General features: G+C 43.5%; 1 protein-coding gene across 2 annotated transcripts in view; it reads right to left on the bottom strand.

Moving 5' to 3' along the window:
* cdk14 (cyclin dependent kinase 14) overlaps window positions 1–26669 on the bottom strand; it is a 433611-nt gene that overhangs the window by 227204 nt on the left and 179738 nt on the right. For both annotated transcript variants that reach the window (XM_030071499.1, XM_030071500.1), the window contains one exon: window positions 7857–7919. In XM_030071499.1, the coding sequence (XP_029927359.1) occupies window positions 7857–7919 (63 nt within the window). The remainder of the gene's footprint in view (window positions 1–7856; window positions 7920–26669) is intronic.

The raw sequence follows: 26669 nt of genomic DNA, 5'->3' as shown, positions 1-26669 counted from the left end.
CACCAGCTCATCCCCCATGGCCTGATTCTCTCTATCACTCCTCTTTGTACCTGCACATTTACCTCACCAACCCCCCATCACAAATATCCCCGAGTATGAACGCAAAAATAACAAAGCTTTTGATGAAATTAGCACTTCACAGTGTATTGCGGCACTTCCGTGGTGCTTCCATGCCCTGTCTGAACCCAGTGTCAAGGTCAAGGTCAGGGTCAGGATAAACATGCACAAACATGTCATCACTGACACACATCATGGTGACTGTCAAGAAAAGTAGAAAAAGTAGATGCAGAATGTCCTGCTTTCCATGATACTTGGACAAACGAGTATTTTTTTTAATGAAGTAAAAAGCAAGCCAGTGCACCTAGTTTTTGGGAATGCAATTGCAGTGGTGAAAAAGACAAATCTCAAATCTCATTACAACTGAAAATCTGCTAAACTGTATGAGTTGCAGGACAAATACATCTAGATAAAGTTAATACTGTTTGGTGGAGTTTGGGTGCCAAAAAAGCAGTTTTCACAAGATTGCATTGAAGGGCAATTCCTACAAAATAATACAATACAAAATAAAGTATAGGAAAGAAAAATTAAAAATGTAAATCAAAAATGTGCTAAACTGCAATTACTTTTTTCGGAGATGAAAGAAAATGACACAAAATATTAAGTAGACTAACACATACTTTTGGGTGGTCCCTTCCAGCAGTACAGTATGCCTGTCAGCCCATACACAAATCTGATATATGGCCATATATGAACATATATTTTAAATAATGGAACATATAAGTTCACATACAGTACAGGCCAAAGGTTTGGACACACCTTCTCATTCAATGTGTTTTCTTTATTTTCATGACTATTTACATTGTAGATTCTAACTGAAGGAATCAAAACTATGAATGAACACGTGGAGTTATGTACTTAACAAAAAAAGGTGAAATAACTGAAAACATGTTTTATATTCTAGTTTCTTCAAAATAGCCACCCTTTGCTCTGATTACTGCTTTGCACACTCTTGGCATTCTCTGGATGAGCTTCAAGAGGTAGTCACCTGAAATGGTTTTCCAACAGTCTTGAAGGAGTTCCCAGAGGTGTTTAGCACTTGTTGGCCCCTTTGCCTTCACTCTGCGGTCCAGCTCACCCCAAACCATCTCGATCGGGTTCAGGTCCGGTGACTGTGGAGGCCAGGTCATCTGCCGCAGCACTCCATCACTCTCCTTCTTGGTCAAATAGCCCTTACACAGCCTGGAGGTGTGTTTGGGCTCATTGTCCTGTTGAAAAATAAATGATGGTCCAACTAAACGCAAACCGGATGGGATGGCATGTCGCTGCAGGATGCTGTGGTAGCCATGCTGGTTCAGTGTGCCTTCAATTTTGAATAAATCCCCAACAGTGTCACCAGCAAAACACCCCCACACCATCACACCTCCTCCTCCATGCTTCACAGTGGGAACCAGGCATGTGGAATCCATCCGTTCACCTTTTCTGCGTCTCACAAAGACACGGCGGTTGGAACCAAAGATCTCAAATTTGGACTCATCAGACCAAAGCACAGATTTCCACTGGTCTAATGTCCATTCCTTGTGTTTCTTGGCCCAAACAAATGCTTCTGCTTGTTGCCTCTCCTTAGCAGTGGTTTCCTAGCAGCTATTTGACCATGAAGGCCTGATTGGCGCAGTCTCCTCTTAACAGTTGTTCTAGAGATGGGTCTGCTGCTAGAACTCTGTGTGGCATTTATCTGGTCTCTGATCTGAGCTGCTGTTAACTTGCGATTTCTGAGCCTGGTGACTCGGATGAACTTGTCCTCAGAAGCAGAGGTGACTCTTGGTCTTCCTTTCCTGGGTCGGTCCTCATGTGTGCCAGTTTCGTTGTAGCGCTTGATGGTTTTTGCAACTCCACTTGGGGACACATTTAAAGTTTTTGCAATTTTCCAGACTGACTGACCTTCATTTCTTAAAGTAATGATGGCCACTCGTTTTTCTTTAGTTAGCTGATTGGTCCTTGCCATAATATGAATTTTAACGGTTGTCCAATAGGGCTGTCGGCTGTGTAGTAACCTGACTTCTGCACAACACAACTGATGGTCCCAACCCCATTGATAAAGCAAGAAATTCCACTAATTAACCCTGATAAGGCACACCTGTGAAGTGAAAACCATTTCAGGTGACTACCTCTTGAAGCTCATCGAGAGAATGCCAAGAGTGTGCAAAGCAGTAATCAGAGCAAAGGGTGGCTATTTAGATAGATAGATAGATAGATAGATAGATACTTTATTCATCCCACAGGAAATTCACAGTTTTTCAGCAGTATCCACAGATTACAGATTAAATAAAATAAAAAGATAAAAAAAAAAAATAAAGAATAAGATCTAAGTACAACAGAATAAGATCTGAGTACAACAGAATAAGATCTAAGTACAAGCCAGTGTGCAAAAAGCAATGTGCAACAAAAAAAACCCAGAAAAAAACGTGTGCATGGGTGTATAAAATGTGCATAGAGGTAGGTCAATGTGCAAATTTAGAAGAAATATACAGTATACACATGATAAATAGCAGTAAGCAATATAAACACTATAAACAAGGATTATAAAAAAATAGAAATATGAACAATTTAAACAGAAGTATTAACAATTTAAACAGCAGTGGAAAATAACCTAACCTGAGGAACACACGCTCCGACCGAGGTTCAGAGTTAGTGTGAAACCATGAGACCAAGACTGTCGACAGAACCTGACGCCCGGTACTGGGAATTCAGGAACTGTCAGACTTGATCCAGCCTCATGGAATCACCCCTTCCCCTCCAGTCTTTGCGTGTTATCTACCAGTAATGCAGAGTGTGTATAATGAGAGTTATTTCCTCCGGGTGGAGTTAAAAAGCCGCATGCCGTGGGGGAGGAATGATTTCCTCAGTCTGTCGGTGGAGCAGGACAGTGACAGCAGCCTGTCACTGAAGCTGCTCCTCTGCCTGGTGATGGTGCTGTGCAGTGGATGCAGTGGATTGTCCATGATTGACAGGAGCCTGCTCAGCGCCCGTTGCTCTGCCACAGATGTCAGGCTCTCAAGTTGTGTGCCCACAACAGAGCCCGCTTTCCTGTCCAGTCGTGAGGCGTCCCTCTTCTTGATGCTGCCTCCCCAGCACACCACCGCATAGAAGAGGGCGCTCGCCACAACAGACTGGTAGAACATCAGTTTTTTGCAGATGTTGAAGGACGCCAGCCTCCTGAGGAAGTACAGTCGGCTCTGTCCTTTCCTGTACAGAGCCTCCGTGTTGGCTGTCCAGTCCAGTCTATCATCCAGCTGCACTCCCAGGTATTTGTAGGTCTGCACCATTTCCACACAGGCACCGTTGATGCTTATGGGCTCCGGGTGAGGCCTGGTCCTCCTGAAGTCCACCACCATTTCTTTTGTCTTGGAGGTGTTCAGGTGGAGGTGGTTGGAACCGCACCATGCTACGAAGTCCTGGATGAGTTTCCTGTACTCCTCCTCCTGTCCACCGCTGATACATCCCACGATGGCCGTGTCGTCCGCAAACTTCTGCACGTGGCAGGACTCCGAGTTGTACTGGAAGTCCGACGTGTACAGGGTGAACAGGACTGGAGAGAGTACAGTCCCCTGCGGCGCTCCTGTGCTGCTGATCACAGTGTCTGACCTGCAGTCCCCCAGTCGCACATACTGAGGTCTGCCTGTCAGATAGTCCATGATCCATGCCGTCAGGTGTGAGCCTACTCCCATATCAGTCAGTCTGTGACCGAGCAGCTGGGGCTGGATGGTATTGAAGGCGCTGGAGAAATCCAGAAATGTGATTCTCACAGCACCACTGCCCCTGTCCAGGTGAGAGAGGGATCGGTGTAGCATGTAAACGATGGCGTCCTCCACTCCCATCTTCTCCTGGTACGCAAACTGCAGAGGGTCGAGGGCATGGCTCACCTGCGGTCTCAGATGGTGTAGCAGCAGCCGCTCCATCGTCTTCATCACATGTGACGTCAGGGCGACCGGCCTGAAGTCATTCAGCTCTGCAGGACGTGGCTTCTTTGGGACTGGGACGATGCATGATGTTTTCCACTGCAGTGGGACCCTCCCCTGCTCCAGGCTCAGATTGAAGATGTGCTGCAGAGGGTCTCCCAGCTCTGACGCGCAGGCCTTCAGCAGTCGTGGGGATACTCCATCTGGACCTGCAGCTTTGCCGGGGCGAAGCCTCCTCAGCTCTCCACACACCTGGGCTGCTGTGATTGTAGGCAGGGAGGGGGGTCTCCTCATCGCATCTGTCCACTTGTAGCGGGGGGAGGGGAGCAGATGAGGGTGTGGGCGGCAGGGTGATCAGAGGTGAGAGTGAGATGGGGTGGTCAAACCTGTTGAAAAAGTTGTTCAACTCGTTCGCCCTCCCCCCATCCCCCTCAATGGTGGCCCCCTGCCTGGATCTGCAGCCGGTGATGATCTTCATCCCGTCCCACACCTCCTTCATGCTGTTGTTCTGCATCTTCTGCTCCAACTTCCTTCTGTATTGCTCCTTTGCCTCCCTGAGCTGGACTCTGAGTTCCTGCTGCACGCGTTTTAGCTCCTGCTTATCACCGTCTTTGAAGGCCTTCTTTTTCTGGTTCAGGAGGCCTTTAATGTGACTCGTGATCCAGGGCTTGTTCGCATAGCAGCGCACCGTTCTTACAGGAACAACAACATCCATACAGAAGTTAATGTAGTCAGTGGTGCAGTCTACAACCCCCTCGATGTTCCCGCTGTGCGACCCCTGCAGTACATCCCAGTCAGTAGTGCCAAAGCAGTCTGTCAGAGCGTGCTCTGCCTCAGGAGACCACTTCCTGAATGACCGTGTGGTTGTGGGTAGCCTCCTCACCTTTGGTTTGTAGTGAGGCTGCAGCAGAACAAGATTATGGTCAGCTTTTCCCAGTGCAGGCAGTGGGGTGGCCCTGTATGCGTCCTTTACATTTGCATACAGCAGGTCAATAGTCTTATTTCCCCTGGTGTTACAGTCCACATACTGGAAAAAAGCAGGAAGTGTCTTGTCTAGGGTCACATTATTGAAGTCCCCGGAGATCAACACAAGCGCCTCGGGATGTTGTGTTGTGAGTTTGTCAACAGCGGAGTGGATGACGTCACACGCGACTTCCGCGTTGGCTTGGGGCGGAATGTAAACAATGACCACAATGGCGTGTCCAAACTCTCTGGGCAAGTAGTAGGGACGTAAACTTACGGCCAGAAGTTCGATGTCCCTGCAGCAGATGCAGATCTTCACACTTACATGCCCAGGGTTACACCACCTTGTGTTCACGTACACCACGAGCCCCCCTCCTTTCCGCTTCCCGCAGGCTTTGTTGTCTCGGTCCGACCTGACTGTGCTGAAGCCGGGTAGCTCCACGTTAGCGTCTGGAATGCTAGTCGTTAGCCACGTTTCAGTAAAGCACAACAAACTGCACTCTCTGTAGATCTTGACATTTTTCACCAGCGCAGCCAGCTCATCGATCTTGTTGGGCAGTGATTTCACATTCCCCATGATTACCGCAGGTACCGTAGGTTTGTATCGCCACTTTTTCTCCAGCCGCTTAGCCTCCAGCTTAGCGCCAGCTCTACAGCCTCAGAACGGTCTCCTCACCTCGTCAGGTAAATGTGGAACTATGCCGACACGGGACTTGGTCTTCAGAGAAAGTAGTTGTTTTCTCGAGTAAACGAGTTTCACCGGGTGAAGATCCATAGTCAGGTAGCACACGGAGGTACGAAAATAAAAAACGGAACAACTCAACAAAAAAGTAAACAAAAAAGTAAACAACAAACACGGACATACACGGAGCTGCTGAAAAGGCTGCCACTCGCGTCGGCGCCGGAAGTAAGTAAATTTTGAAGAAACTAGAATATAAAACATGTTTTCAGTTATTTCACCTTTTTTTGTTAAGTACATAACTCCACGTGTTCATTCATAGTTTTGATGCCTTCAGTTAGAATAGTCATGAAAATAAAGAAAACGCATTGAATGAGACGGTGTGTCCAAACTTTTGGCCTGTACTATATTTGGACATATATTTCAGGATATGTGTGCAAATATGTGGCGTAAATATTTGGTATCTGACATAGGGTAACATATATGTGCATATACTGGATTGCATTATTTATTTTCCACATATATTAAGAACTGTAAGTGTGAATATGTGGCAAATATATTTGTTTAGCACATATATTTCAGGATATGTGCGCAAATATGTAGAGTAAATATTTGGTCTCTGACATAAGGTAACATATATGTGCATATACTGGATTACATTATTTATTTTCCACATATATTAAGAACTTTAAGTGTGAATATGTGGCAGATGTATTTGTTTTGCACATATATGATGCATTTATGTATACATACATACATTGTATATTTGGATCATACACCAACTCTCCTGATTCACGCGGGACACTCCCGATTTTTAACCCTATCTCCCGCAATGCTCCCAGTCAGTAATTTCTCCTGCTAATCTCCCAATTTTACAGTGAAGGAAACAAGTCAGACTGTGGGGGGTATTTGTCGCAGTATCTGGCGACCCTGGCCTGCCTGCGGCCGGTGGCGTGACTCAGTAGCGTTGATACTGCCGGCGGGGTTTCTGTCTTCCGCTCAGTTCAGCGTTCAGACAGACGAGATGGATAGAGAAAGAGAGACAGTTTTCACTCCACATGCATAAATTCAGGATCAAGTAGTAGGAAAACTAGTTTTGCTTTGAAAAATGTAAATACAAAAGCAAAGTAGCTTCAACTTTTTAAACGGTGACACTTAACGAGGCAGGAGTGCCAGCTCTCTCCCCCATAGACTCCCATCATATCTGGAACCCAAAATCTGGGGAGAGAGGGAGAAACACACACCTTTTCAACTCGTCGAATCTGAGGGATTTTTGGGAGTTTGAAAATAATTTGACACAGTTTGAAAGCCCAAAGCCTTACCTTTCTCATGATATCTTTTATTTTCTTACTGTCATTGAGATAAAAGCATTTGTTTGACAACTACTTTTAGGCGACTCTTTCCCAAGCACCACTGTCACTCATGCTGTTTGCTTCATAGAACCTCATGTCTGATTCAGGCCACACAAGCCCCACTGGCACGGTGGATAGTGTCTCTGCCTGCCATGCAGGAGACCAGGGTTCAACGCCCCACTTGGGCAAGAGCAACAACACTACACAACCTACAAACAGCATAGGGCTGCTGCACATGTTCACACGGTCGCAAGGGTGGCAAGCACATTTGAAGAAAAAAAAAATCTCCCTATTTTTCACAACCCAATGTTGGCAAGTATGATTTGGATCCTTAATATGATTAACAGTATATGACTAAATCATATATTAACATTTATTCAATAGAAATATATTTGCCATATATATGTATATCTGGAAAAATATATGGAACATATTTGAAAGTGGCCATATTTGCTATATTTTAAAATATATTTGTCATATATGCCGATATAATTATCATATATGTATGAGACATACATGGACATATATACTTAATATGTAGTTTACATATATGGCCATATATCAGATTTGCATATGGGAGGGTAAATGTGTGTGTATGTGTCACTGCGAGCATGCATCATTGTGACAAGAAAAGAAAAATAGGCTTAAATATTTAAAGGACAAAATTATTGGTAACCCAAAAAACAACATAAATAAATAAATAAATAAACTTGTGCCCAGGAGTCCTGGACTATTTCAGTGGCCAAAGTTAAAGGTTTGTTAAGTTAACCAAGTTGGTAAGATCAGAAACCTCATTGCCAGTAGAAAACTGTCTGGCTGTGATCAGTTGGGTACTGAATCCAGGCTGTCTGAGTTGTCTTGTTCATTTGAGGAAATGTGAGGCCAGGCTGGTGATACAAACTCTACCTTCACATTGTCTGGATGGAGACCCCCGGGGTGCTTGTCCATGTACTGACAGAGATCTGTATGCTGTGAAATCAAAGAAAATCATCATTAAAGGTCATTAAAGATCATTAAAGGGATAGTTCACCCAAAACCTAAGAAATTATTTAATTTCCCTTCAGTTGTTAAGAAGGACAGCTGTGCTGTCTTCCTCACATTGCTACTGAGTGCTGGATACTGGCTCAATTTTCCACCACTGTGTTTTGCTGGCAGAGTTAGGCTGGAGGAGACAGTGGCTCTGGGAAAACTGAAATGGGGTCACACTGGTATTTACAATCTCCCACTGCTGTTCACAGACCCAGTGTTTCTTTTCCTGAAGAATTCAGACAGCAGCTTATACAAGCCTCAGACATGCCTGTCTGTCTTACTTTAAACCTGGTCGCTATTTCTCCTCATTCTCTATTTAGTTTGTCTCTCCATCTCTTGTAACCCCCCTCCCTCAATCATCCCTTACTTTCCCCATCTTTTTCCCCTTGGTCTTCCACTCTGCCCTTGTCAATCATCATTAGCTACAAGGAGAGAAAAAACAAATTGATTTTGCTCGGTTGAAAAACCCTCTGTATGTAAAACAGCCCCCGCCGGCTGACATTACAGGGCTGAAGACAAGAAGATGGATCAGTGTGAAACCAGTGGCCCACAGTTTCCTCGTTCAGTCAAATCAACACTCCCCACCATGTTACATGTTACATATTCATTAATGGAAAAAAAGAAGAAACTCATCATATTCAAATGCTTATGAATTTTACAAATATCCATATTGCTGATACAATCTCATGGCATTCTCATTTCATATTCATTCATTCTGAAATGGAAATTGACAATATTGCTTTTTATACTAATACTGGGCTGAAGCTCTTGACAGCTGACATTTTATGTTACAATTCAGCATCTTTAGATTTGACCATTTTCTGGGCAAAAATGGAATATTACAGGTGGAAAAGCCTGCAAAATTTAGACCAAGAGACACCAAAATTCTATATAAATATACAACTTTAATACAATCACGTAAAATCTGTTTCACATTGAAGAATCCCTGGTATCCCTGGTATCCCCGTGCGCCACGGGGATACCAGGGATTTCCCCGGTGGGCCGCTGGGCTACGAGATGAAGAAGCAAAAGAAAAAGACAGGGAAAAAGTCTAGCGCAACGGCCAACAGCGTTGTTGTCCTCTAGGAATTGGTGGTGGGGGGCTGGATCGAGCAGCTATTGTTGTGATAGGCTATACCTGTGTTCACGTATCACTGCCTATGCTGATAGCCAATCAAATTTGGTCCATGTGGGTATGCCTCACCCATTTCCTCAGGCTGTTGCAGCTGTCACTGTCACTTGTCAATCACCAGTGATGCGAATAACAGCGTTATAAATACATAAACTCTCTGTCAGCAATCGGAGTTGCTTAAACCCCAGATCTTTCTTCAAAAGCCCCGGATCTCTTTTTTAGCTTTATTATTATTATTATTATTATTATTATTATTATCATTATTATTTTATTATCCTATACGAAAAATGTACGTCTTGTGGATCAAAAGCGGTGTGTCAATTTTCAAACCGATCGGACTTTGCAGTTTTTCGTAATTTATCAACATGAATGGAGAAGGAGCCCAAACTACAAGGAGGGTACTGTGCACATAATCCCCAATGGCAGAGCGGTTAGTGTCTCCACCTGCCATGCAGGAGACCAGTGGTTCAATTCCCCACCTGGGCTAAAGGGCATCACTACTGTATTACCTCACTTTGTTAAGCATGACAAGTGATTCTTATTACTCTGTCTGTCACTGGCTAGATGACACACACAGTGGCATTTAGGGTTTATATAATTTTTATTTCTGTACTCTTTGTGAATTTGTATTGTAACCCAGGTGCTAAATAATACTAATACTAATTATTATTATTATTATTATTATTAATTAATTTTTTTTTTGCCTTGTTTTATTGTTTTTTTTTTTTTTTTTTGCCTTTTTTTAATGACTTGTTCTAACTTTATGGAGAGATATATATGAGTCAATATCACTATAGGGTACCATTTGGTGTCCCAGGCAGAAATCACTCACTTTTCATGAAAAATTTGCAAAATAACAAAACTCTGAGGGTTTATTATAAATGGCCAAACATTTAAACACACATTGGTACAGAGATACATCTTTAAAAGGGTGTTTTTCATATTTTAAAAAAATGTTCTATGATTAGATGCATGTGATTTTGCCATGTCCCAAACTCCTCTCTACTAACTTCACTGAGTGAAATAAGTAGATAAATGATATACAATGTACAAACCTTTTACATGCTCTTATTGCTCTCATCAAGTACTTGAATAAAATGAGTCAATTGGATCATTTATGGTCTAATTTCATAATAATAATAAACGTTTTGCATGTGTCCCTAGATTTGCTGTCCACCCCGTCATTAGGTGGTTACTGCCACTAAAAGAAACCACCTGCTATAATCAGTGACATCACTACCACTGCTTTGTCTTTTACAAATGGAGTGAAGAATAGCTCCTGCAGAGAGAGTACATATCAGCATTTATATTTTGACATTTTCATCATTTTATGATTGAACTTGAATGTGTTCAATCTTAATGTGTCCACCCTGTCATTGCAAAAAATGAATCTATATAAATGCTTTTCAGAAATTCAAAATATGTTTGTTAAAGTATACAGAGTCACCTTCCTAACTGATACATGTTGCTAGCTAATGGCCCAACATGTGCTCATTAAATGCAAACTTCAGCCAAAAACGTCCACCCTGTCATTGTCCACCCCGTCATCAAGTCTAGTTTTATAACAGTTTTATAAGTTTTTCAGTGTTTTTTTGTGATAGGCCTACATTTAGGGACCAACATGTTTTTGTTTTGTTTATATTAATCTTGTTTTTTTCGTCTAGTTGAAGGTTTTATTTATTTATTTTTGCTGTTGTTGAGTGTCATTTCCAAATGTAGCCTACCTGTGCACAATTCAAAATACAGTAGGTGAAAAAAGTCATGTTTTGACAAAAAACATTTGTTGACAAAACCGTAACATTGTTTCCTTTAAATATATATGAGGCACTTCACTATTGTCCACCCTGTCATGCCAAGGTCCACCCCGTCATGCCACTGTCCACCCCGTCATGTTCATGTTTTATGTGAATAAATAATTATTTTCACAAGTTATCAAAACCTTTTGTGTGATTTTGCTCTGAAGAGATTGGGGCCAAACAGTATTATTTCAAAGTTTGACCAGATACCTTTATTTATAGAGTTTATTCAGAAAAGAAAGTGCAACTTTAACAGATTTTACATATACAAACATATTTTTCCATAATTTCTGTATTTTTGAGAGATGTTTTCCAGAAACTAAAATATATTCCTGAACGAGGGACCAAATACCTTTCTGAAAATGTACATTTTGTAATCAATATATGATTAGAACATATTTACTCTATTTAGAAATTGTCCCATGACAGGGTGGACACATTTTGCAATTCGCTATGCTTGCAGTCAATTTATAAAAGGTGCAGGAGCTTGACCAACATGCATTTCTAACAGCTTAAGGTCTACTTTATACAATGGATATGGAGTTCAGTGGAAAATCTCATCTTTTTTTGTGTGACATTGGGAAGTCTCAATGGCACTCTATACTGATATTGACTCATATACCAATCGATTCAGATTCAAATTTAAACAAGGATTTGTGTTGTGTGCTTTTTTTGTCGCCATGACCTTTCTATGTGCAGTCTGGGCTCATTCTCCATTCATGTTGATAGGCATCTGCACTTACTAATCTGAAATAGATGCCCAAAAGGCATTGGCCAGTTGTGGCCTGTTCAATAGAATAAAAAGTTCCATTTCATCTATTGAATTTTATTGTTCCACTATAGTACTGTAGGCCAGTATGACTGGGGCAACCAAGTAATTTGACATACTATACAGTGGTGGAAAAAAGTTTTCGGACACCCTTAAAATTGTACACAATCTATATTATCATGAAATATTTGTGGAAAAATCTTTTTTGTGTTTCAAAAGGTGTGGCTGCATTAGACAGATACAAACAAATACAAATTATATTTTTGTGTTCATTGTTTACAAGAAAAACTGACAAAACTAAATTCTTGACAAATTCTTCTGACCACAGAATCTTCTTCCAATTCCTAGCTGTCCAGCTCTTGTGTGCCTGGGCCCAACGACGCCAGGCTAACCTCTGTTTCTCATTGATCAGGGTCTTGCTAAGATGGCGCCACTCTAGTGGCTCTAGTGGCAGCTCATTACAGCAGCTCCCGTTCACTTGAACTTTTTTCCCCTTTTTTTAGTTTAGTCTCTTCTTTCTCTCTTCTATTTAATTATTTATTCGTTTCTTTAACTGATCAGTGCACTATGGAGACCAAAGTCGCCGTGTTTGCTCTGGTCTTTCTTTTGTTTTTTTCACTGTTTACGACCTTGTCTGGGGACCGCGTACGGGGCCATGGCCCTATTGTTTACAGTAGGGATCAGCTGTTGGTGCTCCGTAGCACCACGGTGCTGCCCCACAAGAGGCCCGACGTTCCCCACGAGCTGAAGAGGAGGAGACAGGGGAGCTGTGCCAGAGCTATTTGCCGCGCCAGGAGGAGGAGATACAGACCCGTCCTCCCGTCCATCATCATGGGGAATGTGAGATCTCTTCCCAATAAGATGGACGAGTTAGCGGCGCTGACTCGGCACCAGAGAGACTACCGGGAGTGCAGCATCATGATGCTTACGGAAACATGGCTGACTGCATTGACCCCAGACTCGGCCGCGGACCTGGACGGCTTCAAGCTGCTGAGGGCAGACAGGACGAGGGAGAGCGGTAAGAGGAAAGGAGGAGGGCTGGCAGTGTTTGTGAACGATAGATGGTGTAACTCTGGGCACATCACTATTAAAGAACAGCTCTGCTGCAGGGACATTGAATTGTTAGCCGTTAGTATGAGGCCATATTACCTGCCATGGGAATTCTCGCATGTTACCGCAATAGCTGCGCATATTCCCCCCTCTGCTAACGCTGATGCAGCCTGTGAGGTTCTCCACTCTGTCACAAGCAAGCTGCAGACAGAGCACCCACAGGCCCTCCTTCTTATCTCTGGGGACTTTAATCATGCCTCTCCATCCTTCACTCTCCCCACTTTCACCTAGTATGTTACATGTTGCACTAGAGACAATAAGATACTGGATTTTTGTTATTCCAACACCAAGGAGGGATACACTTCATCACCCCTCCCCCCGGGAAGATCTGACCACAACCTGGTTCATCTCCTGCCTGTGTACAAACCTCTCGTGCACAGGCAACCAGCTGTGTCCCGCACAGTGAAGAGGCTGAGGAGGCTCTGAAGGACTGTTTTGACACAACTGTGTGGGAGGAATTTTGTGATTCCCATGGAGAGGACATTGATAGTCTCACTAACTGCATAACGGACTATATTAACTTTTGTGTGGAAAACACCGTACCCACCAGGACTGTACAGAGTTTTTCCAACAGTAAACCGTGGATTAACCCCGACATAAAGGCTCTCCTTAAGGAGAAGAAGAGGGTCTTTAAGTCTGGAAATAAGGACAAGCTGAAGGCTGTGCAGAAGGAGCTGAGAAGGAAGATCAGGGAGGGGAAAAACACCTACAGGAGGAAGATGGAGGATCAGCTGCAGCAGAAAGATGTCTGTGGAGTCTGGAGAGGCCTGAAAACCATCTCTGGCCACAGGAAACCTGACTCCCAAGCTGCGGGGGACCAAAAGTGGGCGAATGACCTGAACATATTCTTCAATAGATTTGATCAGTCATCTGCCCCTCCCCCAGCCCAGTCCTCCATGCTGCAGCCCCCCCCCCCTCTGCACCCAGTGTTCACTGCCCCAATTCCTCCCCCTCCCCCTCCACAACACTCAGCTCACAGCCATCCCCCACTGCTCATCTCATCAACCCAACCCCCCCACCCACACCCTCCAGCACACAGCCCCCCTGCTCCAACCTGTCTCTCACAACAACCCAGGTGAGAAACCAGCTCCGGAGGATCAAGGCAAGAAAGGCTGCAGGTCCAGGCGGCATCAGCTCCAGACTCCTCAAGTCCTGCGCAGATCAGCTGTGCAGGATTGTTGAGCACATGTTCAACCTGAGCCTGAAGCTGAGGAGAGTGCCACAGCTGTAGAAATCATCCTGCGTGGTACCTGTGCACAAGACTCCGCACCCCAAGGATCTCAACAGCTACAGGCCAGTGGCACTAACATCCCACCTGATGAAGACCCTGAAGCGGCTGGTCCTTGTTCATCTCCGCCCCCTGGTAGGACCATCACTAGATCCACTTCAGTTTGCCTACCAGCCTGGCATTGGGGTGGATGACACTGTGATCCTCCTCCAACACCGAGCTCTCTCTCACCTGGAGAATCCTGGGAGTACTGTGAGAATCATGCTTTTTGACTTCTCCAGTGCTTTTAATACAATACAGCCTGTACTTCTGAGAGACAAGCTGGAGCACACTGGGGTGGACCATCACCTCACACACTGGATTTTGGACTATCTCACCAACCGTCCACAGTATGTGAGGACCTGGGACTGTGTGTCCGACATGGTTGTCTGCAGCACGGGGGCCCCGCAGGGAACGGTCCTGGCTCCGTTCCTCTTCACCCTCTATACTGCAGACTTCTCATACAACACACCCACCTGTCACCTGCAGAAGTTCTCTGATGACTCTGCAATCGTCGGCCTCATCACAGATGGGGATGACAAAGAGTACAAAGAACTAACGCAGGACTTTGTGGACTGGTGCCAGTGGAACTGCCTCCAGATCAATGCGGAGAAAACCAAAGAACTGGTGGTGGATTTCCGCAGACGAGCACTCTGCCCCCCAACACTGGTGAACATCAAGGGAACGGATATCGAGATGGTGACATCTTATAAGTACCTGGGAGTTAACTTGAACAATAAACTGGACTGGACCCACAACACAACTGCACTTTACAAGAAAGGCCAGAGCAGACTATCTGCTCAGGAGACTGAGGTCTTTTGGAGTGCAGGGGGCACTCCTGTAGACCTTTTATGACACCGTGGTGGCATCAGCCATCTTCTATGGAGTGGTCTGCTGGGGGAGCAGCATCTTGACGGCTGACAGGAAGAGACTTGACAGACTGATCAGGAAGGCCAGCTCTGTCCTGGGATGCCCCCTCGACTCAGTGGAGGTGGTAGGTGAGAGGAGGATGATGGCTAAGCTGTCATACATGATTGAGAACGACTCCCACCCCCTGCAGGACACTTTAACTGCACTGGAGAGCTCCTTCAGCAATAGACTGCTTCACCCAAAATGCTATCGCAGGTCCTTCCTTCCTGCAGCCATCAGACTCTACAACAAGCAGTGCTCCCAGTAGACCACACACTCTCCAAGACTGCACTGACCGCACGATAATGCACATTCTTCCTTCTTCTCAGCACCTTAACTAATAACCAATAACTCTGAACCTCCGTCGGAGTGGGTTGTTCCTCATGTTTAGGTTATTTTCTTCTCTTGTTTAAATTGTTCATATCTCTATTTTTTTCTATATTCCTTGTTTATAGTGTTTATATTGCTTTTTGCTATTTATTATCTGTTTATACTGTTTATAATGTAAATTATGCTTCATATTTTGCTATCCACTTTGCTGCTATAATGCTTGAAATTTCCCCACTGTGGGAAATTTGTGGAGTCTGTGGGACTAGAAAGTATATCTATCTATCTATCTATCTATCTAATAAAGGAATATCTTATCTTATCTTCTTGATAGCCTTGTAGGACCTTAAGCAATGATCTAAAAGTCGGCCACGTACAGTGCGGGTGGAACACTGGACAAGAGTTTGGTTTGACCACTGCTACTGAAGCTCCTGTGATGTCATTCGGCGGTTTTGCCTGCACATGTGGATCAGGATGCAGTCATTTCTTGCTGAAGAAACCCTTGGACACCCAGATCTTGGTTTGTCTTCCAAGCTGTTGGTTCGTCTGTATTTCTGCAGAGTGTATCCAACTGCTGAAGGACTGCATCTGCACTTCCTGGCTATCTGGCGGCAGTCAATTTTAAGTTTTTAATGGCTTTTTTAGGATTTGTTTAGTATTTTGGCTGTGACTGTACCATAAGAAATTGCACTTGAAGACCATTCTTAATGCAATATTTCACAAATGCATGGGGTGTCCGAAAACTTTTTTCCACCACTGTATATTTAACTGGCTGGCTAGCTCCCCACACCGCGCATAAAGTGAGCCGGTCTGTCAATGATTCCTGGGCCACCCCCCTGGATTTCCTGGATTTTTCTGTTAGGGATTCAAGATGTGAACTAGCAAACCGGCCCGCGTTTGCACCAGTTTGGGTTGGAAACAATGTGACAGAGGTGTCGCTGGTTCAGTGGTCACTGATTACATTGCTGTGACTACATTCAGCCCCAGTCTGCTGGTTTGCTGCTATATAACCCATCACATCATCCAGGGGCTCATAATACTGACCCATATTACCCTGTCCAGCACCACTTTAACTAGGTCCTTTTTAGAGTCCTCCTCAGCAATTTCAAGATACTACCACTTTTTCTAGCACTCCTTTCCATCTTTTCTGATTTTCAGGAGACATCTACAATGAAAGCAATAGTTTTTTTTCTTTGGAGGACCACTGCCCACTGCTTTAATTTCTCTATCATCTCCATCTTTCTCTGTAGAATAAGACACGCCCACCGCTGTTGTCATCACGGTTCCCACTTAAGGTCCTGGTATGTTTTTGTTCCAGGCAGGAGCAAACTTTTTGGGTTCTAAACCAATATATCTTTGTTAAAAATGCTCAGAATGTTACAAAATTTCACAAAAACAGGAACAGAACCACTGCCTTATTGGTCAAAAGTGCCTAGATAACCAGTGTTGTATAAAGAAATTCTAGAATTCTACATAATAAAGACATGGCCTCATATCTACGAGCTCCTGAGGTGAACCCCTGTCTGCCTGATGTCTGATTTTTAATTTTTAATAAAATGGCAATATCAATCCGGTGTGTTTGTTCTGAAATAACTCCTCTCCTGCATGTTACTGTTGCAGAGTCCTCCGCCCTTTTTGCTTTCGTTGTGCTTTCTGTGTCTTGTAGGTCATACTGTCCCCGTTAAAGGGGAGTTTTACCTTGCCACTGTCGCCGAGAGTATGCTCAGGTGGAAATCTGTTGGGTTTCTTTGGTTTTTTTCTTCTGTAATTTGTAGAGCATGGTCTTTACCTGCTCTACCTGTAAAGCGTGATGAGATAACTTTTGTTGTGATTTGATGCTATATAAATAAAGACTGATTGATTGATTGATCTGGCTGTAGAGATATACCCTAAAAAACAGCACACAAACTGTGTATATACTCTGTATCACTCTGTCCAAGTGAGCACAGAGCCAGTTCATTATGTCAGACAAACAAGAACAATCCGGGAGGAGTTCATGTGAAGTACTGAGAGTTAACTGACCTCCCTCTTTGGACATTAAGGCCTGTTTCAGCTCCAAAGCCTGATGGATCTCTGCTACCCACTCCTCATTAGCACTCCACAGTCATTTAAACACAACCTTAACCCTGCTGAGCCCCCTGCACATCTCAAAGGATCACCTCCAACCACTGCACCTTTGACACATGCTTTATCTACCAACAGGGGGCATCACACTTGTTATTTATCAAAAAGAGCATTCAATTTTTTTTTTTTTAAGAAAGCTGATTAACCTTAATCTAGAGGAGAGATTTAGCCTTGCTGGGCATTTCATGTTCAAAGATCTTGCATGGTAATTATTTTTGCATATAAGAGGAGAAAACAGTGGATTTGGACTGTTTTGAAGGCAGAAATAGTATTAGTTATTCCTGTCCTTACGCAGTACTCATGTCCTATTAATTAAATTGGTTTGGGACCAGAAGTGGGAAGCAGGAACCAAGGTGACAACAAGAATCTGACACGTCTTCTTAATGCTGTGACGCATTGCTTTCCCGGAGCCACAGTCCCAGTCATCCTGCAATAACCCCCCAATCTGCTGAACACACTGCCATCCACTATACACAGGCTTACTCTTCACATTGGAATGAATGATTCGTCTCTCCGTCACTCTCAGGTGACCAAGGCTGAGTATAGAAAACTCTTACGGCTTCTGACCAGCTGTGGTAAATCCATCTTCACTAGTGGACCACTCGCTCCTCACTGCTGTGGGTCAGAAAAGTTCAGCAGAATGCTCCAGCTCCACACCTGGCTCCAGTCTGCCTGCAGGGCACTAAGTGTAGGCTTCATTGATAATTTTAACCTGTTCTGGAATCGCCAATCCTTTCTAAAACCTGATGGTCTACATCCAAACAGACTTGGCAGCTACATGTTAAAAGCCAATCTGCAGCACGCTGTCCAAACATACCCACGTGACTGACTGTTTACTCACCTCACTCACACACAGGTCTCTCCCTCTTCTTCTATGGTGCCCCCCTCAGAATACCACTGCCTATGTCAACTCCCCCTACAAGCCTCAGCTGTCACTACACCCCCCTGCCACTGATCTCCCCATTGAGACCATTGTGACAGTCAGACCCCTCCGTCCTCATGCCATTCTCAAAGCTGTAAACCTCTCCCGCAAAATACTGAGTGCTCCTACCTCCACTCCACCTTCCACCATGTGCAACCTTTCTCTTTTAAATGTGAGGTCTCTCTCAAAAAAGACCTTCATTTTAAATGACTTTATTTAAAATGAGTATGATTTTAAAATGAGTATGATTTTTTTTCAGCTCACTGGCTGAGGGGGAGGTACTGGCAGCTCACTGGCCGAGGGGGAAGTACTGGCAGCCATTTTCAGAGACTCTTTTAACTGCACACTCATTGCCACTGATGTTTATTCAAGCTTTGAAGTTCTGACGTTTAAAACCAGTAACTCATGCCCAGTCCTGTGTGCTGTTGTCTACCACCCCCCCCAGACTGGATGCCACTTTCCTCACTGAGTTCTCTGAGCTTTCATCTTCGTTGTTCAGTTGTGTTGCAATTACATGATAAAATCTTAATCACTGGAGGTTTTAATTTTCATGTTGACACTGTATCAAACACCAAAGCCTCTGACTTTAGCTGCATCATGGAGTCTTTTAACTTTATGCAATGAGTCTCAGGCCCAACCCATAACTTGGGCCATACTTTAGATTTAGTTTTTACGGTTGGCTTGACCACTCTCGCTCTGACTGTTGAGGAGTTAGGGATCTCAGATCACCTGTGCATCAAGTTTTCTACCACACTTCATTCAGATCCTAAACCTCAACTACCAGCCTCATACTCCCCTATAATATCTTCCTCCACAGCCAGACAGTTCACTGAGGCATATTTATCTTCAGATCCTAAGAAACCACTTACACAAATATCAGGAAGCAGTCAAGTCGGCAAGAACTAAATATTTCTCAAACTTAATTTCCAATAGCTCCCATAATCTAAAGGTCCTATTTAACACCATAAACCAACACCAGTCTTGATGTGTACGCTGCCAAATGTGAGGAATTTTTAAAGTTTTTCATAAACAAAGTGGAAGCCATCAGGAACAACATCCATCCCTCCACCCGTGACACGGCTGTTTTCCTGGCCGGTTCATCCAAACTGGACTGTTTCTCTACCCACTGTCACACACATCGTCACCAGCATGAAACCAGCTACCTGCCCTCTTGACATCATCCCCACCACTCTCCTGAAGGATGTCTTTGACAACACTGGTCCAAACATCCTCTCCATCATCAACAGCTCCATCATCACAAGGTACCGTCCCAACATGTTTCAAGCATGCAGTTGTCCAGCCTCTCCTGAAAAAACCCAACACGGATCCCACACAACCCAATAACTACAGACATATTTCGAAACTCCCATTCCTGGATAAAGTTCTTGAAAAGGTCATTCTCAACCAGTTGCTGCTCTACCTACATCATAATAACATCCTGGAAAAATTTCAATCTGGTTTTAAGGCTCATCATAGCACAGAATCCACCCTGTTAAGAATCCACAATGATCTGCTCCTCTCCTTTGACTCCAGTAACTGTGCCATCCTCATTCTCCTTGACCTCAGTGCTGCATTCGATACAGTGGACCATAATACACTCCTGATCAAAATTTTAAGACCAGTTGAAAAATTGCAAGAATTTACATTTTGCACTGTTGGATCTTAAGAAGGTTGTAAGTAGAGCTTCAAAATGCAAAAAGAAGAAATGGGAGTGAGACAAAAAAAAAAAAAAATTGAGTAAGCAATTTATTGCAAACAACCATTAAACTGAAATAGGCTGTTCATCAGCTGATCAAAAGTTTAAGACCACAGCCTTTAAAAGCCCAAATCTTCGCAAAAATTTGGATTCAGTGTCTGTCAGGTGTTAAATTTGCTGACGATTCTGTCATAGTGTCTCTTTTAAACTCGGATGAACAAGACCATGGCCCTGTGGTGTCAGATTTTATCAGATGGTGTGAGTTATCTTTTCTAGACATCAATGTCAACAAGACCAAGGAGATGATTATCGACTTCAGGAAAAATCAGGATGTTGTCTCCCCTATTATTATAAATGATCTGGCTGTGGAAGTTGTGAAAAACTACAAATACCTTGGGACTGTTATTGACCACAAATTAACCTTTGAGCATCAGATTGACCACGTATGTAAGAAAGCTCACCAAAGCATGTATTTTTATCGCAAACTCAGGCATTTTAATGTGGATAGCACTTTTATGAAGATGTTTTACTCTTGTTTTATTGAGTCTGTTCTTACCTTTTCTTTTATCTGCTGGTACGGGTTTTTAACTTTAAAAAACAAAAAACGTCTGCAGAGCATTGTACACGAGTGTAGCAAGATTGCTGGGGCTACCCTAAATGACCTGCCATCCACCTACAAAAATAGAGCCATTAAGAAAGCCAGATCAATCCTAGATGATCCTAGTCACCCCTTACACTCAGAGTTCGCACTGCTTCCGTCCGGCCGTAGATTTATATCAAAAAGATGTAAGACCAACAGACACAAGAACTCTTTTATACCCACTGTCACTAGTTTTTTAAACACTATCACATGACTGTTTTTTAACTAGTACGGTTCATTGGTTTGCATTGGTTTTATTGTATTTCTTTTCTTTTTTTTTTTTTTTTTAATTTAATGTTGTATTTATTTATCATGTCCACTGTCTGATGAGTTGTATGTCCATGTATGTATGGAGGAGTGTTCTCCCTGCTGGCTGCACAACAAATTGCCCCATTGGGGATAATAAAGTTACCTTGACCTTGACCTGTGTGTCTTTGCCTCCTTTTTTCGAAAATCAACTATCAGCTCTTTGGTTTTGCTGATGTTGAGCAGTAGGTTGTTTTCTGTGCACCATTCTGCAAGATGGTTGATTTCCTCCCGATATTACAACTCATCATTGTTGGAAATCCGGCCGATGATGGTGGTGTCATCCGCGAACTTCACAATAGAGTTCTCTCCATGTCGGCGGTTGCAGTCGTGGGTGTACAGCGTGAACAGGAGGGGGCTGAGCACACAGCCCTGGGGGGCTCCGGTGTTGAGCACTAGAGTGGAGGAGAGACTGCCAATCCGAACTGACTGGGGTCTGTTTGGACATTCCTTGAGTTTCTTGGCTGAAACAAAGTGGAAATCTGAGCTTTGGTCTGATGAGTCCAAATTTGAGATCTCTGGTTCCACCCGTCATGTCTTTGTGTGATGCAGAAAAGGTGAACGGATGGTCTCTACATGCATGGTTCCCACCATGAAGCGTGGAGGAGGAGGTGTGATGGTGTGGGGATGCTTTGCTGGTGACACTGTTGGGGATTTATTCAAAACTGAAGGCACACTGAACCAGCATGGCTACCACAGCATCCTGCAGCGACATCCTGCAGCGACATGCCATCCCATCTGGCTTGGACGATCATTTATTTTTCAACAGGAAAATGACCCCAAACACACCTCCAGGCTGTGTAAGGGCTGTTTGACCAAGAAGGAGAGTGATGGAGTGCTGCGGCAGATGACCTGGCCTCCACAGTCACCTGACCTAAACCCAATCGAGATGGTTTGGGATGAGATGGACCGCAGAGTGAAGGCAAAGGGGCCAACAAGTGCTCAGCATCTCTGGGAACTCCTTCAAGACTGTTGGAAAACCATTTCAGGTGACTACCTCTTGAAGCTCATCCAGAGAATGCCAAGAGTGTGAAAAGCAGTAATCAGAGCAAAGGGTGGCTATTTTGAAGAAACTAGAATATAAAACATGTTTTCAGTTATTTCACCCTTTTTTGTTAAGTACATAACTCCACGTGTTCATTCATAGTTTTGATTCCTTCAGTTAGAATCTACAATGTAAATAGCCATGAAAATAAAGGAAACGCATTGTGTGTCCCAAAAGTTGGGACACACCTGTACTGTATATGTTCATATATGGCCATATAACAGATGTGCGTATGGGAAAGCATTAATAAAGAGAACAAACATCACTGTTTACTGCATGTAGCCGGTTTGTGTTTTTATTCATTAATCAGCTGCTTTATAGCTGGCATGTGCTGCAATGCAATGCTGCTGTTTACACCTGTACATAGAGGTGTCAGCTTGTATTAGGCTTTCTCAGCACAGATGTCAATACCAGATGGGAAAAAGGATTATATATTTTAAATATTAACTCACCAAGTACGTTAAGTATTCAAATGAAATTACATGTCTACAATTATCAAAAATAGTTAGGAATATTTATTTACTTATCTGCAACTTGAATAATAGGATATTTTACCAAACAAAGCAAAGTAATCTTTCCTGATATATGAATTTAAAAAAATTGAGGTAGGGCTGAACAACTGATTGACACATTCGCAAAACAGCAATATGCAAAATTCAAATTGCAGGAGCTACAATTTTTTGTTAAAAGTAAAATATGTGACAAAGTACCTTTTCATCATCATATTATAGTTTTTTATGGTAAAAGCTACGATACAAAAATCATAATTCTCACAAACACTTTTAATTATATCATAATCGTATTAAGTCAAGTCAATTTTATTTATATAGCCCAATATCACAAATTACAAATTCGTCTCAAGGGGCTTTACAGGAATACAACATCCTCTATTCTTAGACCCTCACATAGGATGAGGAACAACTCCCTGAAAAAAAACCTTTAACAGGGAGAAAAAATAGGAAGAAACCTCAGGAGAGCAACAGAGGAGGGATCCTACGAAAAGTTATGCACAAATTTTCGTGCATATTTTTACGAATTTCAAGCAGCACGAGTGATCAGCGCACATGCGCAAACCCCGAAGCGAGAGCCTTAAGAAAAATGGCGGACATTCCTTTTATTCTCAGTGGAATATGCAATCTTATAATAAAGTTTATGTATTGAAATGCACTTTGATAACATTTCTAGCGAAAAACGTGCATTTGATTCTCATAATCTTTTTTGAGTGAATGTATATGATCTTTAGTTTGTTATTTGTTACAATGTCTCTTTCAGGTTTCTATCGTTGCTATGGACGCTACTATCACTGCCGCCCACGTAGCTTCCGCCCAGACTGTCATGACCTCCTGATGGCAAAGGCAAAAAAGCTTTCTTGTTAATCACCTCAAAAATTCATTTCGTCATGCTTGATGTGTTTCCAGGAGGCTAATGGGAATGTTGCTCCAAGTGGTGAAGATGGCTTCACGGAGGGCATCCACTGTCTGGAACTGGTGTCCATTTTTCCCTTGCCATCCAACCCCAAATGTTCTCAATTGAATTTAGATCAGGGGAACACGCAGGATGGTTCATGTCATGAGGATAGTCATGAGGGATGCCCCCTGCAACATCTCCACATAGCCAGCTGCCATTTGACACCTCTGCACAACCTGAAGCTCCATTGAAGGAAAAAGCCCCCCAGATCATGATGGAGCCCCCTCCTCTGTGCCGTGTAGAAAACATCTCAGGTGGGATCTCCTTGTCATGCCAGTAACGTTGGAAGCCATCAGGACCGTCAAGGTTCAATTTTTTCTCATCAGAGAATAAAACGTTCTTCCACCTTTCAATGTCCCATGTTTGGTGCTCTCGTGTAAACTCCAAATGGGCAATTTTGTGTCATTGAAGGAGACGAGGCCTTTGAAGACGTTTTTTGTTCTTAAAACCCTTCTCTTGCAGATGCCGTCTGATGGTTATGGGACTGCAGTTGGCACCAGTCACAAGCTTAATTTGGGCCGAGGATCGGCCCAAATTAAGGGCCATAACCCTCAGGATCTTTTAAGAAGTTTAAAATGACTGTCTTACTGCGTCCAACCTCAGCAGCAATGGCATGCTGCAAGAAGGCCTTGCTTATGCAGCTCAACAATCCGACCGCATTCAAGGAGACAAAGCTTTTTTGCCTTTGCCATCAGGAGGTCATGACAGTGTGGATACCTGACAGAAAATGACACTGAATCCACATTTTTGCGAAGATTTGGGCTTTTAAAGGCTTCTTTTTGCATTTTGAAGCTCTACTTAGAACCTTCTTAAGATCCAACAGTGCAAAATGTAAATTCTTGCAATTTCTCAACTGGTCTTAAAATTTTGATCAGGAATGTATATTAATAGGCCGTCTCCACCATGCCGCTGGAATCAATGGCACTGCTCTGAACTGGTTCATATCCTACCTCAACAATAGAACCTTCTCCGTAAACATCGGCACTCTCTCCTCCCCCCCAGCTGCTCTCTCCTGCGGGGTTCCACAAGGTTCAATCCTAGGTCCCATTCTTTTCTCCATTTACATGCTTCCCCTCGGTCAAATCATCCAAAAATATAACATCTCTTTCCACTGCTACACTGATGAAACCCAGCTCTATCTCCCCCTCAAACCAAATGACCAATCCAAAATCACAAACATCTTCAGCTGCATCAATGAAATAAAGTCCTGGATGGCAGAAAACTTCCTTCAACTAAATGACGTTAAATCTGAACTCATTCTATTTGGCCCCCCTGACAACATCAACCCAATATCCAACAGTCTTGGCAACCTGACCACCCTCATCAAACCTCATGTCAAAAACCTCGGTGTCACTTTCGATTCAGCACTCAAATTTGATAAACAGGTCAACTCGGTAGTCAAAGACAGTTTTTTCAACTTCACACCATCTCAAAAATCAAGCTATTCCTCTCCTTTACAGACCTAGAAAAAGTCATCCATGCCTTCATTTCCACCCGCCTGGACTACTGCAACTCTCTATACACTGGAATCAATCAGTCATCTCTCTCCCGTTTACAACTGGTACAAAACGCTGCAGCCAGACTCCTGACAGGTACTTGAAAGTGGGACCACATCACTCCTGTCCTAGCCTCTCTCCACTGGCTGCCAGTGAAATACGGCATTGATTTTAAACTTCTTTTATTTGTATACAAAGCCCTGAATGGAGCGGCCCCCTCCTACATGACAGAATGTTTAATCCCCTACTCCCCCTCCAGACCCCTCAGGTCGGCTGACCTAGGGCTTTTAACTGTTCCACGGACTAATTTTAAACTTACGGGTGACCGTGCCTTCGCGGTCGCTGCCCCCAGATCCCCAGATGCATTCCCCCCTCTGTCAGATTTGCCCCCTCCATTGACTCTTTTAAATCCAGGCTAAAAACATATCTTTTTACTATAGCTTTTGAGTCCTCCTGATACTGCTTTTTTCGTTCGTGTCATTATCAATTCCTTTAACGATTCCTCATATTCCCGCTTCCCGCAAATTTAACAACCTGCCATTTTTGCAAGGCAGAAATATGTCTAATACTTTGGAACACCTTAGTAGCAAACGCGGAATTAAACATTAAAAGTGCCGAGTGTTTGACAGCCTGCGCCGGCAAGCCAGCTCTGCTAATGAAGGTAGTATCAGCTATGGCAAAATCAATCAGCAGCAGAAGATGTGCGGGGATATTAGTGCCTGCCGTGCGGGTCAAGATTTACAACACATTCAGGTTTTTAATAATTAGTCAGTAAACTTGGCATTGTCTGACGCAGGCTGGAAAATGTGCACTTCTATTTAGAGTAAAAAACATTTTGTCATGTGTTTCAGCTTCTGTTAAACTAACGGAGCTGCGGCAACTTCTGGTCTGAGCTTTCAAAATAAAACCTTTGTTATTGTGCGCTTCTCATTACTATTAACATACAAAGTTGGGGCTTGTAAATTATGGGAGATTCCTGGGAGAAAAGACAAAACAGGAGGGCGACAGGAGATGAATCTAAAATATGGGAGAAACCCGGGAAAAACGGGAGTGTTGGCAGCTATGCTGGTCATCTGTGGTTATGTGAGGATTAAGGTTGTTTAACAGGTTAGGGTTAGTATGGTTATGTATGGGTTATTGTATGGGACATCCACCTCACCACCTCCTGTCTTTCCCAGGGACATAATAACATACTTAGAATTGATAAAAGAATTGTATCGATAAGAAGAATCGATAATGGCATTGATATTGACAATTTCTTATCAATACCCTCCCCTAACGGTGTACATGTCATAGATCAGCAAACCAGCAAACTGGAGATGAATTCAGCCACAGCAATGCTGGAGTCCATGGCCAGTGACCCAATGACATCTTTGTCACAAAGGCTCCCCTCCAAACTGGTACAAACGCAGGTCGGCTCACAAATTTGCCCCTTGGTTCCAAGAATCCTGAACAGAACCAGTTCAAGAACCAGACATGTTTTGGTTGTAAATACATAAGTTATCTGTATCTGCCCATGAATACAGCAATATTTCACAGGGCAGTCACAGAAGGGACTGAAATAAAATGGCTGCCTGGCCTCTAGCTCTGGGCATAAACAGACATGCCACTGGTAGTCCTGGCAGCCATTCTGTGGCACCAAGCTAGTGATGGAAAAAGCCATGAGCTGCTTTTTAAGAACAGA

The sequence above is a fragment of the Myripristis murdjan genome, chromosome 16, assembly GCF_902150065.1.
Source record: "Myripristis murdjan chromosome 16, fMyrMur1.1, whole genome shotgun sequence".
Lineage (NCBI taxonomy): Eukaryota > Metazoa > Chordata > Actinopteri > Holocentriformes > Holocentridae > Myripristis > Myripristis murdjan.
This window is presented reverse-complemented; position numbering and strand designations above follow the sequence as displayed.